Source organism: Mobula hypostoma, chromosome 18 (assembly GCF_963921235.1).
Source record: "Mobula hypostoma chromosome 18, sMobHyp1.1, whole genome shotgun sequence".
NCBI lineage: Eukaryota > Metazoa > Chordata > Chondrichthyes > Myliobatiformes > Myliobatidae > Mobula > Mobula hypostoma.
The window spans coordinates 8643443-8663080 of NC_086114.1; the positions used below are offsets into that span (position 1 = coordinate 8643443).

General features: G+C 41.1%; 1 protein-coding gene across 3 annotated transcripts in view; it reads left to right on the forward strand.

Moving 5' to 3' along the window:
• parga (poly (ADP-ribose) glycohydrolase a) overlaps window positions 1-19638 on the forward strand; it is a 196723-nt gene that overhangs the window by 37208 nt on the left and 139877 nt on the right. For all 3 annotated transcript variants that reach the window (XM_063070415.1, XM_063070412.1, XM_063070414.1), the window contains exon 7: window positions 1138-1212. In XM_063070415.1, coding sequence (XP_062926485.1) covers window positions 1138-1212 — 75 coding nt within the window. The remainder of the gene's footprint in view (window positions 1-1137; window positions 1213-19638) is intronic.

Here is a 19638-nt window from a genome sequence, read left to right on the forward strand (position 1 = left end):
GCTCTTTTTGAGCACTTGCTTCCAGTTAGCAAGTAGTTTTACTGGCATGACAGGAAAGAGCGGGAAGCCATTTTAGCCCTTAATTTATTCTGTAAGATCAAAGCTGATCTGCAGCCTTACCCGTCTGCCTGCTTCCCCTAATACCTCCAATTAAAACTAAAAGTTTAATAGATTGACATGAGTGAATTGCAAATAACGAAAGAGTTCAAAATTTCTACCACCACCTGCATGTAGAAAGGTTTCGTGCCTTCACTTCTGAAAGGGATGATTCTAATTTTTAGCCATTTTCTCTTATTCTTAAATTCGTCACAGCTAGATAGATTTCTCGATCTACTCTTGGTTCCCCACAATATTTGAAGATTCGGTTAAATTAACCCTTCCAAAATTCCTGGGAATACAAAGCTAGTATTCTGATGTCTTGTTGTAATTTATCATATCAGTGAAACCACAGTGTTTTCTCTTAATCTTCTCGGGCATTGGCTCCCATAGGAGCATTGGCCATTGATGAACACTCGTCTCCATTGTTCAAAGTCGATGTTATGATTGGAGTTCATCAAAGTTTTTGTAATCCATTGTATCCCACTGTCTATACAGTTTCACCAGAGCCCTTTTGGCCAGCCTTACCCATTTCCACCTCTCGCGATGGTGATGTAGGGTTGGACTTCTGAGAGCTTTTAATCCCATGAGGATTACTTTAAGCCACCAAAGTTTTGTTTGGAATTTTTAGCAAATAGCCTATGGAAGAATGTATAAATATGATTGGTTAACCAGAAGATATCAATTTAATTGCCATCATTTTGTGGGGAGCAGAATTCAATTTGGTTCTTTTGTTACCTCCTAGTCTCTAAAATCCATGTTCTCTCTTCCTGATCAACTCCAGATTTTTCAGGATATTTTAGAACTCTACCCTTAATTTATAAGTTTCCTATGCTGCCTGTTTACCCTGGTTCCTTATTATTTTAACTAAAAGGCAGATTTGTCTCAGTTTTTACGTTGTTATTTTGGTCATATTGATATTAGCAAGCCCCTGTCTTAATAGTTTTCTCAGAATGTTTTGGGCCATTGTCTCCAATTGGTAATAGTGTTCTTCAAATGAAGCCAGTTAAATAACTATTCCTTGTACTTTTTTTTTTACAGGATGCAATACTGAAGTACAATGCAGGATATGCAAAAAAATGGGACTTCACTGTCCTGAATTACCTTTGCACTGAGGTAAGACCATTAGATGGATAGAAGGATAATTTATTGATCCCAAAGGAAATTGCAGTGTCACAGTTGCATTACAACTGCACAGATTACAAATCAAGATTTGTAAGTTCACACTGATAAGATGGTAGTGTATGAATTATTGTAATATTATACAGTAATGGTACACATTCACAGCATCCAGATAAGAAGTGATGGTAGTATTGTACAGGGTGTCTGTTATAGCAGGGTGTGGTAAGCAGAGCAAACAGAGCTCTGGTACACCTAGGTTAATAACAGTCTAACAGGAGGGGGTCATCACTTCTCTGGTTGACTCATTGTCGAGCCTAATAGCTGAGGATAAGAATGACTTCATATAGCGCTCAGCACAGTTGTCTTAAGTCTATTACTAAAAATGCTTCTCTGTTCAGCCAGGATAGCATGCAGAGGGGTGAGAAACATTGTCCTGAATTGCCAAGATTATCCGAGTCCTGATTCACTTAGTTGATATGCTTGTAAGGAGATGAAACAGTTTTGAAATAATGAGTTAGCGTAATGCAGCAAGTAATGGAACGTACACAATGTAAGTTGTGTATTAAGGGGAATATGAGAAGCCCCCTTACAATTTTAAAAAAATAATTGTAATCGTTTTTCTTTTGGCAATGGCTGATCCAAATGATGGCTCTATTCTTTAAACAAAGAGGTCAATAATTTCAATTGATCTTTTGTCATAACATCATCAAGATCACTTGGATTTTAGTGTTTTTTAATATTTTTTTAAAAAATGTAGCTCCAGAGTACTTTTCCACAAACGTTGAAAATTCAATGAATTTTATATTGTGTTTCATGATCTTTGGGTAATAGGAAGGTGAAGAAAGAGACAAGATTATGGACCACCCCAACCTCATCTCGCCAACACTCAGCATGTCTTATAAGACATCAGATGTAGGCAGTTGAATTACCCACACGAAATGCTGAAGGAACTCAGCAGATCAGGCAGCATCCATGGACGGAAATAAACGATGATGTTTCAGATGGCTCTTGTCCGGAAATATCAACTATTTATTCCCATCTATGGATGCTGTCTGACCTGAGTTTCTCTAGCGTTTTGTGTGTGTTGGTCTGGATTTTCAGCATCTGCAGAATCACTTGTGTTCATGTTATACTGTACCAACACACACAAAATGCTGAAGGAACTCAGCATATCAGGCATCATGAATTACAGGTTTTAAATCTGAAAGATGACGTTGAAAACTGGGATTTCTAAACTTTTTGGCTGTGGCTTCCTTCCTCCCTTGGCCAAGGAATGTATCCTGTTGTCGTGAAGTAAACTGTAGAATACTGATTTTACAATTGACCCCTCTGAGCGCATAAAAGACCAATGTGTTAGGGACCTGTTAATGAGATGTTGTACTACTTACTCAATTCAGATCGTATAATCAAACCTTGTTTGCTTTGGTTTGTCAGTTCACATTATTGGATAATTCAATATGTTTATTATTTTTAAAAATGTCTTTGTGATTCTTTAATCGAAGGGGAATTTGTTTTTGTAATGCTTCCCCTACAAAAGGAGTGGTACAGTAGCTGTACAGTTTTTGTTTTTGTTTCAATTGTTATTTTTGCTTTGTAAAATCACAGGAGGTAGTTAGAATTTCAGTAGTTTTAATGTAGTTTTAGATTAAGTTTTTTTGGGTTCTGTTAATTAAAATGATAGAATTAGTAGAAGCTTTGCAAACATATCTCTAATAGACACCTTTCAGAATTCAGGATTATACCATTTTAAGAACTTTATAGTTGAAGATCTTTATGTAGATCATTTGAGATGTGAACGAATAGAGAATTCCAGATACTTCATTTCTAGTAGCCAGTTCACGCTAGGTTGTTCTCCCAGTGGTAAACAATACAAAGATATACAATGCCTATAAAAGTATTCACACCCCCCCCCCAAAGTATTCACATTTCATAGTTTGACAACATTGAATCACCAGTGGATTTAATTTGGCTTTTTTAAAACACTAATCAACAGAAAAAGACACTTTTGTGTCAAAGTAAAAACAGATTGCTACAAAGTGATCTGAATTAATTACAAATAGAAAATACACTGATTGCATAAGTATTCACCCCCTTTAATATGACACACAAAATCATCACTGGTGCAGGCAATTGGTTTTCAAAGTCATATAATTAGTTAAATGGAGATCACCTGTGTGCAGTCAAGGTGTTTCAATTAATTGTAGTAAAAATACACCTGTATCTGGAAGGGCCAACTACTGTTGGTCAGTATCCTGGCAAAAACTACACCATGAAGACAAGAGAACACTCCAAGCAACTCCACAAAAAAGTTATTGAAAAGTCAGGAGGTGGATACATGAATATTACCAAGTCACTGAATTTCCCTTGGAGTACGGTTAAGTCAATCATTAAGAAATAGAAAGAATATGGCACAGCTGTAAATATGCCTAGAGCAGGCCGTCCTCAAAAACTGAGTGACGGTGCAAGAAGGAGACTAGTGAGGGAGGCCACCAAGAGACCTATGACAACTCTGGAAGAGTTAGAAGCTTCAGTGGCTGAGATGGGAGAGAGAGCGCATACAAAAACTCACATGGAACCTCAGCTAGAGTTTGTCAGAAGGCACGTGGGAGAAGTCAGCTGGATGGAAGAGGGTTCTATGGTGTGATGAAACCAAAATTAAGCTTTTTGGCTATCAGACTAAGCACTATGTTTGGCGTGAGCAGAACACCACACATCATCAAAAACACACCTTCCCCACCATGAAGTGTGGTGGCTACATCATGCTATGCGGATGCTTCACTGCAGTAGGCTCTAGAAGGCTTGTGTAGGTAGAGGATAAAATGAATGCTGCAAAATACAGGGAAATATTGGAGGAAAACCTGATGCAGTCTGCAAGAGGACTGTGACTTTGGAGAAGATTTGTTTTCCAGCAAGACAATGACCCTACCCTAAGCATAAAGCCAAAGCTACAGAGGAATGGCTTAACAAGAATAAAGTAAATGTCCTAGAGTGGCCAAGTCAGAGTCCAGACCTCAATTCAGTTGAGAACTTGTGGCTGGATTTGAACGGGGCTGTTCACTCACGATCCCCATGCAATCTTGAACAGAACTTGAGCAGTTTTGTAAAGAAGAATGAAGAAAAATTGCAGTGTTCAGATGTGCAAAGCTGATAGAGATTTATCCACACAGACTCAAGGCTGTAATTGCTTCCAGGAGTGCATCTACTAAACACTGACTTGAAGGGGCAAATATTTATACAGTCAATTATTTTGTGTTTTCTATTTGTAATTAGTTTGGATGATTTTGTAGAAATCTGTTTTCACCTCGATATGAAGTAATTTTTTAAAATTTCTGTTGGTAAGGGTCAAAAAAGCCAAATTCAATCCATAGTGATTCAATGTTGTGAAACAATGAAACATGAAAACTTCTAAAGGTGGTGATTACTTTTTATAGACACTTTATATTGCGCATTGACTTTCATTACAGGGGGGTGTTTCAAGGGTAAAGAATTCTTGAAATTATATAGTGCCTTGGTGAGACCATGCATGAAGTATTGTGTATATGTCTTGCTTCCCTCCCTGAGAAAGGATGTGCATTCCGTAGAGGAAATGCAGTGATTTGTTTCTTGAGCTGGTGTGATTTTGTTATGCGAAGCAGTTAACTTGCACTCTCTATAGTTTAAAAAAAAATGAAGGGAAATGATTGAAACAGAAAATTCTTCCAGGACTTGTTAGAATAGATGCAGCAATGTTTGCCTCTGGTGGCCTCAGAAATTCAGGAAAGAGATGGCTAGTTTCACTGGAGAGTGGTGAATGTGTGGAATTCTCTACTATCCAAGGGAGTGGTGGAGGTTGGGTTGCCAGATATATTCAGGGCTGATGGATTATTAGACAGTAAGGATATCAAGACAAAAGGGGATAGTCCAGGAATGTAGTTCTAAAATAAAAGAGCAGTCATAATCTAAATGAATGATGACTTTCATTTTGTGGGGTTCTTATTTCTGTACTCCTTGGAGTTTAGAAGAATGAGGGGAGACCTCATAGAAACATTTCGAATGTTAAAAGGCATGGACAGAGTGGATGTGGCAAAGTTGTTTCCCATGATGGGGGAGTCTAGTACAAGATGGCATGATTTAAGGATTGAAGGGCGCCCTTTCAGAACAGAAATGCGAAGAAATTTTTTTAGTCAGAGGGTGGTGAATCTATGGAATTTGTTGCCACAGGCAGCAGTGGAGGCCAAGACATTGGGTGTATTTAAGGCAGAGATTGATAGGTATCTGAGTAGCCAGGGCATCAAAGGTTATGGTGAGAAGGCGGGGGAGTGGGACTAAATAGGAGAATGGATCAGCTCATGATAAAATGGTGGGGCAGACTCGATGGGCCGAATGGCCTACTTCTGCTCCTTTGTCTTATAGTCTTATTTCATGGATGTCTGTGTCTGCAGAGTAAGAATTTCAGGTTGTATACTGTATACATTCTCTGATATTAAAATGAATGTTTGAACCTGTTTGGTTTCTTGTCGGGGGGGAGGTGGGAAACACAATTATGGTTGTGTTTTTACTGTGTTCTTCTGCCTAAACTAAATATTGCAGTGCAGATGCATTTCAGTTAGGCTTTCAGTTGCTGCCTTGTTTCAGAAAGTACAACATTGCTCTTCTGTGCTGTAGAACTTGGTACTAAATCCAATTACCGTTCTCTTTTTAATCCAAGCATACAATAATTCATTTTCACTTCACTTAACGTTTATCAAGATTGTATTGTAGTTGTATAGCAATTCAGTGCAAAGGGAGGTCAGGCAACATAAGGTGCACAAACCCCAGAGAAACTGATCTCCATAGCTTGTTATTAAAATTTTCAAAATCCCCATTAAAGGCAGATGGTACATTATCATTTTATAGTTCTCCCAGCATAAATTTAAGATGATGATTTAATTTCCTCAATCTGTTATTTTTTTTAAAAGAAACATCTTCAACCTGTTAACTATGTAACTGGATTATAGATGGACAACTCTCAAGTCTCTCTAAGCGTGGAAAACATTAATTGCATGTTTGTGCGTGCAAAATTGGACTTATCAGGGAAGTGAACTAGAAATTTTAGTTTAAAGTGATCCTTTGTATGTTAGATATTTGGTTAACCTTCAGTTGTTCATCTGTTAGAGAGCTTCCCTGCCCCCCCCCCCCCCCGTATTACTTACTGAGTTAAAATAATAGTCTAAGATCAAAATCATGCAAATGCCAAAAATAAGATAGGAAAAACAATACTGAAAACTCTCAGCAGGTTTCAGAAATGAAAGCTGAACTATAAGCAGCCAGTGAATGGTTAAAATGTAAGTTACCACACTGAACTGGTTACTTGCCCAACTGTTGTGTCCTGCTCTTTATACTCCATTTGAACCACCTCTTTTGTTTTCTAATCTTCTCAATATATTTGTCTTCCATTCTCCTTTTAATTGAATATTCTCTTTAATTGACCATTGACTTCTATATTATGATCAAGATATACAGTTGTTTCCGGATATATTCTCCCTGCTGTACTGCACCTAGGGATTTCATATTTTTTATGTACTTTACAGTTACTAAACTGTGAACTACAATATAGAATCGAAGGTATAATCCAAGTCAGGGGCGAAATTGACATACAACTGGTCATCTGATAACACTTTTATAAGCATCGTCACTGCAAACTCTATTATGTATTTTGCAGCAGAAACATTTGAAAAACTTTAGTGTACTGTATTTGTCTATAAAATCAACACCATGTAATGGATTAGCATAATGTACCTTTCAGTAAATTTCCATTTTTCAGAAGGTGATTTTTTTTTTCTGATGATGAAATTGGGTTCATTCAATTTAATTGCTGCCACTTGGTTTTCATCTTTACTGCAAGTGTATAAATCTTTTAAAGGCCAGCAGAGGAGGGAAGGCAAATGGAAATAATGAATTTTTAAAATTATAATTACGGAAGCAAAATCTTTAATGCTACTTGCCAATTGTTTTTGTGTTTACTCCAGTTGCTTAAAAAAATATGAGCAAGAATTCTTCACGTGTAAAGGAAATGTTTGAGCTGTGTCTCAATTTTTCTTTATGACAGGCTTGTACTTATTATGCAGTTGTATCATCATCCCAAATTAAATTAAGCACAAGTCTGTCATAATGAAAATTTGGGACACGGTTCAAACATTTTCTTTATGCTGATGTTGACAGGTGGCGAATGGAGGTAAAATCTTTTCACAATATTTACCACTTCAAGTTAAAGTCACAGAGCACCAGAGCATAGAAACAGTTCCTTTGGCCTATTTAGCTGAACTTGGACCATATCCTTCAAAATCCCTCCATGTAGCTATCCAAACGGACCCCTCGGTTAATGGTAGGGGCCTGTGGCATAAAAAAGGTTGGGGAACCCTGTTTTAAGTGTTACAATTTGAACTGACAGCTTGTTTCACACTTGTACCACCTTTTGAGTGAAAAGATTCCCCTCAGATTGCCCTTTCACGCTTAACCTATAATCTCTGATCCTAGTCTCACCCAACCTGGGATGGAGGGGAGGGAGCCTGCATGCATTCACTATTTAATCTCATAATCCAGGGAAGCACAGGAGAATGAGAGGGAAGTGCTAACCTATTCAACTGTTCACTATAACTCGGGTCCTCAAACCTTGGCAGCAACTTTGTAAACTTCCTCTGCAGGGTTTCCAGTTTATATCTTTCTAGAATATTTCTCTATTTTAAATGTTATGTGCCATTAAATTAGAGTTTTTGATGTTCATGTTTAATTTTGGCTGGCATTTTTCGCACTTTAAAAAAAATGTCCTGAATTGTTGTAGCAGAATGTGCTTAAAGCACCACTTTTGCCTAAAGGGATTTTGAGATATTACTGTATAATCGGTTACTTTAAGATTTGTATCAAATAGTTATGTAAAATTAATTCAAAATCTGTCTTAATTTGAAAATGGTAAAAAGAGCCAGGGTTTGCAAAATTACTGTTAAAAATGTAATTAAATGGTTAATTTATTGAATAAGTTTAATGTAATTTTATTTCAAGGCTAATTAGCCATGGAAACTGGATTCAAGATAACCTTCCCTCCAAGTACATTAATAATATGAAAATGGTCGTGTTTTACGGCATCTGGATGCAGTTTCCTGGGAAGGTCATTCATGAGAATAAAAATTTATTTGCTCACAGTAAGACAAAATGGGAAAAATCAAATGATATTTGTTTTGATAAAATCTAATCACATTTTAAATGTTTACACAATCTTAGCTGTTTTATTTCACATTGATTGCATTCATAACAAAGGTGGTCCTTTTAAAATCATTTTTGTGCAATAACAGTTTAAAAAATTCCTGTATTATTTTTATTTCCTGTGCTGTAGTTAATTTGCACAAAAAGAGCTTTGTTTAATTAATTACCTCATTAAGGTAAACAAAATGCAGAACTGTGTCTTCAAATTAAGTAGTTTCTCGTTAATAATATGGCCTTTTGCACATGGGAAGCTTTAATCAACACACACAAAATGCTGGAGGAACTCAGCAGGCCAAACAGCATCTATGGAAAAGAGCAAACAGTCAATTTTTGGGCCGAGTCCCTTCATCAGCCCTGATGTAGTGTCTCAGCCAGAAACCTCGACTGTTCACTCTTTTCCATCGATATTGCCTGGCCTACTGAGTTTCTCTAGCATTTTGTGTGAGTTCCTTAAACTTGCAGCATCTGCGGATTTTCTCTTGTTTGTGATTTGGGTTCTATGAAGTCTGAAAGTACCATTAAAGTTCTGTATTTCCTCATCAATGATATATGTTGATACACATTTGATAGTGGTGCACAACCAAAGAATCACTGACATCCCCTATTTGCGCATTGCAGCTGCCCATGCTTCAGATTTCCCAGACAAAATCTGCATATGCTGGAAATCCAAGCATCTTCATCCTGATGTAGGGTCTCAGCGCAAAACGTTGACTTTTTTACTCTTTTTCATAGAAGCTGCCTGGCCTGCTGAGTTCCTCCAGCATTTTTGCGTGTGTTTCAGACTTTGTATTTGGGATTAAAGTTACTGGATCTCTTTTCTCTTTCCCTTCCAAGTTTTGATGGCACTCTCGATGAATCGAGAATCGGCTGAATGTTGTGTACAGAATTTCCTGGTCTATTGTCAGCAGCAGCGTGCAGTAAGGTTTAATTTCCTGTAGAGCAATGGGTAGGGATAAAGGGAGGAATGGGGAGGAATAGAGTTTGTATGAGTTGTTACGTACCCCGTAACTGGGTTGCCAAACCAGCAGAAATGGATCACTCAGTTGGAGTCTGGAGTACTAGAACTAAGAAAGTTTTATTAAAGAAACAAGCAACACAGTAATCGAAAGGATAATAAATGCAACAATTCAACAATGATAACCACACATGTGCACAGAATTAAGATAACAGCATCAATCAAGCTCTATCGTTGTCTAGGGGTAAATGACCAATTTCAAAATGACTCAAAGTTCAGTCCAGTTAGTAGTTCAGTTCGCAGTAATCGTTGCCATGGCGATGGACAAGGTGGGGGAAGAGAGACATAGAATAGGAACAACTGATCATTCAGAACGGCTTCACTCACAGACCAGCGAGATGGCTCACAAACAGCATTTGGGCGGGTCCTTGGTGATGTCACCTGAGGTCACCGACTGTGACCCCTCCTCCAGATGCGGTCGATCCTCTGCAGTGAACCCGGCACCCAGGCAAGGGCGGACACACACCGGGTTCCCGCTGATCGTACCTTTCCACCTTTGTCGTTGTCTGGCACTTCTCACCCACTCGTGAGAGGCGCACCGCTTCCAGGGTCTCGTTACCTCGGGTGGCGTGTGTGTCTGTCTTAGCGAACCTGTCCCTTTTTATCCCCCTGCTGGGGTATCGCCTGTCCATCACTTTAAACAGTTCAGGGTTCAAAGGGGGGGAGCTGCTCCAGACAGCTCTCTCTCTCCCACATCCCTTCATTACACATCTCCAGACGCTGCTCCATTGTTCCTTATCTCTCCTTCCCCTGAGGGCAGGTGGCAGACCAACTGTTGATGCCACTGATGCTAGCCCAGGCCAGCAAACATCTTAACTTTATGTGTATTCTCGTAACACTTCCCCCCTTTAAGGATTTTTACCGGGAGGTAAAAATTACAAACATGACTACATTATCGGATACATACACAATATACATCTTTAACAGTTATTTAGCTAATACAGAGAATTTGAAGCTGTCAACACCTTGACAGACAGTCATCACATTTTCTGTTCCTTTTACACGTGTTATTAATAATCCCTTAGACCAGGCTCCAACTCAGCAAACTTCATAGTGGCCAAAAACACTGATGAATTGCGACCAATGTAACCTCTCATTTGGTTTTGTCCCGGACCACAACAACAAGGGTCGTCCCATTCCGACTCAATTTTCTCTCGCAAGGGCTTAGTAGGAGGGGGACGGGTATTGACCGCAGAGTTATTGCAAAACTTCCTGCAGTACCCCACCATCTCCAAAAGCCTTCTGAGGGCCCTCTTGTCTGTCGGGGTTGGGAGGTCAGCGATAGCCTGCACTGTAGCTTGCATCACTGCCAGCTGCCCCTGTGTCACCACAATTCCCAGGTAAGTGACCCTCGTGTGGCCGAATTCATTTTTTTCAAGGTTCACTATCAAACTGGCTTCAGACAGCCGTATTAAATTGCCAATACACACCTCTGTGTTCATCAGCCCTTTAGTCACTGAATTACTCAAAAAATATGGGTGTTGTTTACTTGGCTGCCCTATGGTAACCACAATCACCCAACGTCCCAGTTCTTTGCATTTCCTCGGGACAATCAAACACATGGGTGCGAGTCGTTTAATTACTCCTTCGGGGATTAAGGGAGAGACCTTATCAGTAGACCTGGCCAAAACAATAGCCTTCTCCCATCTGACCGATCCCATCCTAATCTTTTCAAAATGGTTTTTTTCTCTTAGCAGGGGGCCCCTAGCTTCATTGATTTCCACGCTAACACCGACTAGGTTTGTTAGCATATCAAAAGCCGGTGACCGTCTCAGTTCGCGTCGGTCATGATCAATAACATTTTTCCCCCTGGGCAGCCGGTAAATCTCTTTCATGATTCCACCAACTGTTTCCTCCAGCACCGCAAAATGTCCACCGGGGGGTACCTCGTGGGCCATGTTAAAAACCTCATCCCCATAACTCTTTTGCACCACCCCCCATTCCTCATCTGCGGGTACTGTACTTGATTTCCCTTTCTTCCTTAGCACTTCCTCCTCCGCACAATAGCTTGTCAAGGCTGTGTCAGAGAGAGCGGTCTCAGCAAAAACCATCAGCCCCTCGTCTCGCTCCTGCGTCTGCACAAATTCTTTCCTGGCTACTGCTACGTCCGTCCCAGCTCCCTCACTACCTCTTATCTCACTACACCCTGTCTCATACAAGGTTGGCAGAAATGTTTCAGCCAAATTCACCATCGCGGGCGGGGCCTCCATGCTGGCAGGCTGACCCGTCAATCTCACGACTGGGAACACGATTCCTCCGGCGATGTCATTACCGAGCAAGACTTCCACGTCTTTCATCGGTAATTCGGACCTCACCCCGATCGTGACTAGTCCAGAGACCAGGTTGCTCTGTAAATGTATCTGGTGCAAAGGGACCGACTCTGTCCCTTCCCCAACACCTTTGACCTCTACCTCCCCAGTCTGGGTCTCTGAGCTAAACTCTAATACACTCTTCAGTATTAGTGACTGACACGCTCCCGTGTCTCTCCAGATCCGCACTGGAACTGGTTTTAACCCCTCCTTCACTGACACCAGTCCGGCCGAGATAAACCTCTCGTGCCCTTCCTGGACTTTTTCAGACCTGTCCTTCCCTAGCGGTTCGCTTAACAGCTCAATACAGCCATTCAAAATTTCCGCTTTTCCTTTCCCCATCTCCTTCCTTGGGGCAAAGCACCTGGACGCAAAGTGTCCGACTTTCCCACAATTATAACAGACGACCCCAGGAGACTTCCTACCAGACTGCTCCCGGTCTACCTTATCCTTTTCACTAGTCCCCGGCTTACTTTCTGACTTTTCCGGTGGACTCTCCCCGCTGTCCTGACTACCCTTCTGGTAGCCTTTACTCGGGGCAACCTTCATTTTATGCGTCAACGCATACTCATCCGCTAACTTAGCAGTTGCGGCTAACGTGGCTGCCTCTTTCTCATCGAGGTAGGGTCTCATACCCTCAGGGACACAACCTTTAAACTGCTCAATCAGAATCAGTTGCAGCAGTCTGTCATAATCCCCCTCTACCCCTTTCGAGGCGCACCAACGCTCACAATATGTTTGCATCTCACGAGCAAACTCCAAATACGTGCGGTCCCACCGCTTCCTCGCATTCCGGAACCTCTGCCGGTATGCCTCCGGGACCAACTCATAAATCCTGAGGATGGCCTCTTTCACCACCTCATACCTCTGGGCATCTTCCGCGGATAAAGCTGAGTAAGCTTGTTGGGCCTTCCCTTTCAGTACACTCTGAAGTAAAACAACCCACTTATCCCTCGGCCATTCCTGACTTATAGCCACCTTTTCGAAGTGGAGAAAGTACCGATCCACATCGGTATCGTCAAATGGGGGAACCAGCCTAACCTCCTGGGTCGCCCGGAACCCTCCACCTTGGTTCGGCACGAGCCCCTGCTCGGCCCTTATCTTTAACTTCTCCAGCTCAAATTCCCTTTCCCTCTGTTTCTCCTCTCTCTCCAACTGTCTGTCCCTCTCTCTCTCTTCTCTCTCCAACTGTCTTTCTCTCTCTTGCCTTTCTACCTCTTTCTCTCTCTCCCGCCTTTCTAACTCTTTCTCTCTCTCCCGCCTTTCTAACTCTCTCTCTTTCTCCTGCCTTTCTAACTCTCTCTCTTTCTCCTGCCTTTCTAACTCTCTCTCTTTCTCCTGCCTTTCTAACTGCTTCTCTTCGTGTTCTAACTGCCGTACCCGGAACTCGTGCTCGAGTCTCAGTTTTTCAAGCTGTACCTGTACCGCGTCTCCAGCAGGTTTTTCAATAGACACCACCCCCAGCTCACCTTGGGGAAACACACCTTTAGATACATAGTGCTCTACAATAGCTCTGTGTATCTCCTCTCTCCTCATTGTCGACTTCACCTTGGCAAGATTCACCTGTTTGGCCACAGCTATCAATTCTGATTTCCTGGCATCCTCTAATGCCTCCAAGGTCGGCGCCTTTATAAATTCCTCAACCTCCATTTCTGCTGTTTGTCTTTTCTTTCTTTCGGGAATTTTAACCCAATCAATTTACTCCGTCCCAAATTTAGCGTTCAAAATCGCGGACGAGAACCCCACTTATGTTACGTACCCCGTAACTGGGTTGCCAAACCAGCAGAAATGGATCACTCAGTTGGAGTCTGGAGTACTAGAACTAAGAAAGTTTTATTAAAGAAACAAGCAACACAGTAATCGAAAGGATAATAAATGCAACAATTCAACAATGATAACCACACATGTGCACAGAATTAAGATAACAGCATCAATCAAGCTCTATCGTTGTCTAGGGGTAAATGACCAATTTCAAAATGACTCAAAGTTCAGTCCAGTTAGTAGTTCAGTTCGCAGTAATCGTTGCCATGGCGATGGACAAGGTGGGGGAAGAGAGACATAGAATAGGAACAACTGATCATTCAGAACGGCTTCACTCACAGACCAGCGAGATGGCTCACAAACAGCATTTGGGCGGGTCCTTGGTGATGTCACCTGAGGTCACCGACTGTGACCCCTCCTCCAGATGCGGTCGATCCTCTGCAGTGAACCCGGCACCCAGGCAAGGGCGGACACACACTGGGTTCCCGCTGATCGTACCTTTCCACCCTTGTCGTTGTCTGGCACTTCTCACCCACTCGTGAGAGGCGCACCGCTTCCAGGGTCTCGTTACCTCGGGTGGCGTGTGTGTCTGTCTTAGCGAACCTGTCCCTTTTTATCCCCCTGCTGGGGTATCGCCTGTCCATCACTTCAAACAGTTCAGGGTTCAAAGGGGGGGAGCCGCTCCAGACAGCTCTCTCTCTCCCACATCCCTTCATTACACATCTCCAGACGCTGCTCCATTGTTCCTTATCTCTCCTTCCCCTGAGGGCAGGTGGCAGACCAACTGCTGATGCCACTGATGCTAGCCCAGGCCAGCAAACATCTTAACTTTATGTGTATTCTCGTAACAGAGTTAAAAGAGAGAAAGTGGAGATTAGTTTCAGTATGAAGTGGGGAGGGTAAATCAGAGTAATTAAGAGATATTGTTCATAAGAACAATGAAATTTACAGGAAGATGTTTCCTGCTTGGCATTACTGCCTGCTACACCTCCAACAGTGCCCTTGCATAACTGCAGGGTCATCAGCTGGGGACCACCATTCAAAATTGTGTTCATGTGAAACTGTCCACTCTTATCAGGGCGGCATGGTAGCATAGTGGTTAGTAGAACACTTTACGTTATCAGCGATCCAGGTTAAATTTCTGTCGCTGTCTGTAAGGAGTTTGTACATTTTCCCTATGAATGCGTGGGTTTCCTGAGGGTGCTCCAGTTTCTTCATTCTCAGTCCAAAGACATGCTGGTTGGCAGGTTAATTAGTCATTATAAATTGTCCGGTGGTTAGGGCGTTGCTGGGCAGCGCAGCCGTAAGGGCCTGCTCCACATTGTAACTCAATAAATAAATGAATATATAAACAACAGTAAATGAATAGAAAAATAAATACTTATCTAATTTAAAGTGAATCAATACTAAAAAATTCTGATGTAGATTACGTCCATTCAGTGTCTAAAGAGTATATTGTTCATTAGGATCATTAAAGTTATTTTTTTCAATTTCCATTTAAATATTTCATTTATCTTTGAGATGGTGCATCAGTTAATGAAGCTTGCTTCAAGTTAGCCGGAGAAGTAGCTCCACTGAAATCACTTACATAATATCAATGTGTATGTTACATGATAGCATTATCAATTTATAGAATCCTATTGGTGCTTATCCAGATCAAGGAGGTGCGTGTGGGACGTATTTTTTTTATATATAAGTGGAGGTGCATGAACCAGGCAGAAGTTGTACATAATAGTAGACATGGTAAAAAAAAACCTGTAAACTTGCTTTCTCTGAAGATTTCTACAGTTTCTTCTTCTGTTCTTGTGCACTGAGAAGTGAAAGCATGGAACTGCATCCTAATGAAATCCTTTTGAAAATGGGTAATAAAATCTGACTTTAATTGTGCTTCATATCTTTATTGCCCGCAGTCTAATTTTTTTTCTCTGTTAAAACTAACTTCTGTTCTGTTTAGTCTCCACAATGAACTGTGGCAAGACCTAGCATGTCATCTATTGATCTGCACTGGCTTGAAGAAAAGATCATCTTTGATTTATTTTAACTTTCTGTCACCCTGAAGGCTTGTGCAATTGGGAATGATTTCCAGTGGTTGGAAATCCTTTTTATTTAACACTAAAAGAGATTTTTCTATTTTTCAGCTGCAGAAGGAGATACCAACTCCATTGGAATGGGTGGGGGGGTGGGAGGAGATGAATTGTGACTTGCAAATATATATACAGATTATTTTGAAACAGTGCTATTTATTGTAACAAGGTAAACCTTTCAAAGTTTTCTCTTTGGCAAATATGCCCATAACCCTTTAATTTTGAGTGTCAGTCCAGGGGACCAGCTTTTTTATAGACTGTTACTTTTGGGCGGAATGACCAGTAATTGTAGATGGTTCTTTCTCAGACTCAACAAAGTGTTTCATGTTTTTGGTTTGGCATTGCTTTCTTTTCAATTTTGAGCTTCAGTTGAGCTACCTATGAGTGAATTGCCCAATCTAAATTACAGTTATCTCTAATAATGCTAGAATCCTCAGTAGGTCAGGCACAACAGTAGTGATAGAGAGAAAACAGAAGTCATTACAGTTATCGTACTAAAATTACTACAGCATTCTATCTGAAATGCACTGGAGCAGGATAGTGCCCACTAAAATAATCTTTTGCTTTGAAAGTTCCAACTAACTCTAAACTCTTGAGCTGCCAGCCTATCTCATTGAGAACCTTGCACTTTGTTTATGTACCTATTGAACTTTTCTCTGTGGATGCAACTGTTTTTCTTTTTGCTACCTTTATGTATTTGAGTATGGCATGATCTGCCTGGTCGGCATGCGAACAGAAGCTATTTTGCATGTGAACATAGGATTTACCATGGTTCATTTGATGATAAACCAATACTGTTGAAGAAACTTTTTTTTAAAAAAATAAAGCAAGATACAATTTTTAGTATTACTTACTTTGGTAGTTTGATTTAGGTTCTTTTGATCTGTTCTCAAAGAAATGAAAGATCTTGGGGGATCTTTGCAGGTTGCATGTGGCGGATGTTTCCTTTTGTGGAAGAACCTAGAACTAGGGTATTGCTACTTCAACAATATAGAGCTACCTATTGATGACTGAGGGATTTTTCCCCTCAAAGATGTATGTTTTTGAAATTCTTAAGGAGCAGTGAGGTGGAGTTTAAGGCAAGAGGTTAATAGATTCTTGAGAAGCAAGGGAGTGATGGGTACCATGGGTTGGCCAAAATTGTGAGCTTAAAATGCAATCACTTATTGAATAGTGTAACAGGCTTGTGGAAGCAAAAGAGTCACAATTTGTCTAGCTGTATATCCAGAGAGAAAGATAAGATCGCGTAATTTTGTGTTTTAATCTACTACCTCTGTCATTTAGCCTTGATACCTTCAAAACGTAAGAAATGTTTTATTTGCTGTGGTCTTAGTAGTCAAAATAATCCTTCTCTGGATACCATCTTGCTCTTGATAAACATACAGAATGCCTCAGGATTCTCTTTAATCCTACTTACCAAGGACAATTAACGGCCTCTTTATTTTAGCCTTGCTAATTTCTTATTTATTTCCTGCTGTGCTGTATTCCTCAAGGGCCATAAAATGTCTGATTTCAGTTTTCTAAACATTGTATCTGCTTTTTTATTTACTAAACATTTGCCAAGTAGTTTTGCTAAAAATCTAAACAACTATAGATGTGACAATATATCAAGGTACCAAACTCTACTAAACTACCTGACATTTCTGCCAATTTGAAAGCTCAGACACCATGCATGGAATAAAATATGTCGATGCTAACAAATTCAACTAAAAGGGATTTGAGAGGAATACTTATCAGAGCACTTTAACAGCAACAGTCCATTAACATTGCAGCTGGAAAGGTTAATTAACAATCTGAATGTGCCAAAGAAAACAAATTCACATGATATTCCAGAGATGCAGGGTTTGTAAGCACACTGTCACCCATTTTAATTTGAACTTTGACTGCTTTTTGTAATTTGTTTTACTAGATCTACAAGTTGTTCTGTATGTGGGTGCATAACTCGTGCTATTTCTCAGAGGACAAGATGTATCTTTGGTGAATTTCAGTGGGACACAGATAGAAAAACTGTTCTGTGAAGTTCTTTTTTAAAGTTGTAGATGGTATTGTAGAACAATTAAGTTCTACAGTTGTGTGATATTACAATTCAACGGGAGCACAAACCTTTAAATGTTTAAACAAGAAGATGCTTGGAAGACTTATTGTCTGCATGCATCTTTGAAGAAGAGTTGGGTTAATATTTCATGAGCAGTTCGTAAGATGCAGTGAAAGGTAGGAAGGGAAGCAGAGAACAAAATGGATGATATGTGATGGGCCAAAAGGCTGGTATGGTTAGTTAGAAAAGCATGATGGTGCAAGGCAAGTATCTGGACAAGTAAAGAAACAAAATATTTGTCGGGAGGTTTTGTGAATGAAAATCGCAGAATGATGATATTAAGGTGTAGCATGCTGTAAGCTGGCAGTCCAGAAAGCCAGAGGCAAAGTCGAGCTTTAATGCCATTGCATTTGATTTCTCACTGCATGGAAGAAGATGGCCAGATGTGAAGTACATCTGGCTTCTTTGCTTTGTGCCAAATACGGTTGGCATGAATTGCTGACATAGATCTATTTTTATAAAAGGTAAAGTCTGAATTTTTTAAACTTCAGGTTTACTTTGGTTTTAATTTCTAGTACCTTCTAAAAGAAATTTCATTGATTTAAAGTAATTTCAACTTGCTGAATAACTTTTTTATGACGACTCATGGAAGACTGTCTGACCTAGTAGGTACACACTGGCTCCCAACACAGCTAAACCCATTAGTCCCCCTCCCAACTCCCAGTATCTCTGTAGCCCACTAACTTAACTGCTACCACACCCATCAATCTCCTCCTTGATTGTTTTGCTGCCTACCTACATTACAGGGTAACTTGCAGCAGCCAGTCAATCTACCATCAACACACATTAAAAATTGCTGGTGAACGCAGCAGGTCAGGCAGCATCTATAGGAAGAGGTACAGTCGACTTTTCGAGCTGAGACCATTTGTCAGGACTAACTGAAAGAAGAGGTGGTAAGAGATTTGAAAGTGGGAGGGGGAGGGGGCGATCCAAAATGATAGGAGAAGACAGGAGGGGGAGGGATGGAGCCAAGAGCTGGACAGATGATTGGCAAAAGGGATATGAGAGGATCATGGGACAGGAGGTCCAGGGAGAAAGAAGGGGGGGGGAACCCAGAGGATGGGCAAGGAGTATAGTAAGAGGGACAGAGGGTGAAAAAGTAGAGAGGAAAAAAATAATAATTAATAAATAACAGTTGGGGTACAAAGGGGAGGTGGGGTATTAACGGAAGTTAGAGAAGTCAATGTTCATGCCATCAGGTTGGAGGCTACTCAGACGGAATATAAGGTGTTGTTCCTCCAACCTGAGTGTGGCTTCTTCTTTACAGTAGAGGAGGCCGTGGATAGACATATCAGAATGAGAATAGGACGTGGAATTGAAATGTGTGGCCACTGGGAGATCCTGCTTTCTCTGGCGGACAGAGGGTAGGTGTTCAGCGAAACGATGTCCCAGTCTGCGTCGGGTCTTGCCAGTATGTAGAAGCCCGCATCGGGAGCACCGGACGCAATACATCACCACAGCTGACTCGCAGGTGAAGTGTCACCTCACCTGGAAGGACTGTCTGGGGCCCTGAATGGTGGTGAGGGAGGAAGTGTAAGGGCATGTGTAGCACTTGTTCTGCTTACAAGGATAACTGCCGGGAGGGGGATCGGTGGGAAGGGATGGGGGGAACGAATGGAGAAGGGAGTTGCGTAGGGAGTGATCCCTGCGGAAAGCAGAGGGGTGGGGGGAGGGAAAGATGTGCTTAGTGGTGGGGTCCCTTTGGAGGTGGCGGAAGTTACGGAGAATTATATGTTGGACCCGGAGGCTGGTGGGGTGGCAGGTGAGGACAAGGGGAACCCTATTCCTAGTGGGGTGGCGGGAGGATGGGGTGAGAGCAGATGTGCGTGAAATGGGAGAGATGAGTTTGAGAGCCGAGTTGAGGGTGGAGGAAGGGAAGCCCCTTTCTTTAAAAGAGGAGGACATCTCCTTTGTCCTGGAATGAAAAGCCTCATCCTG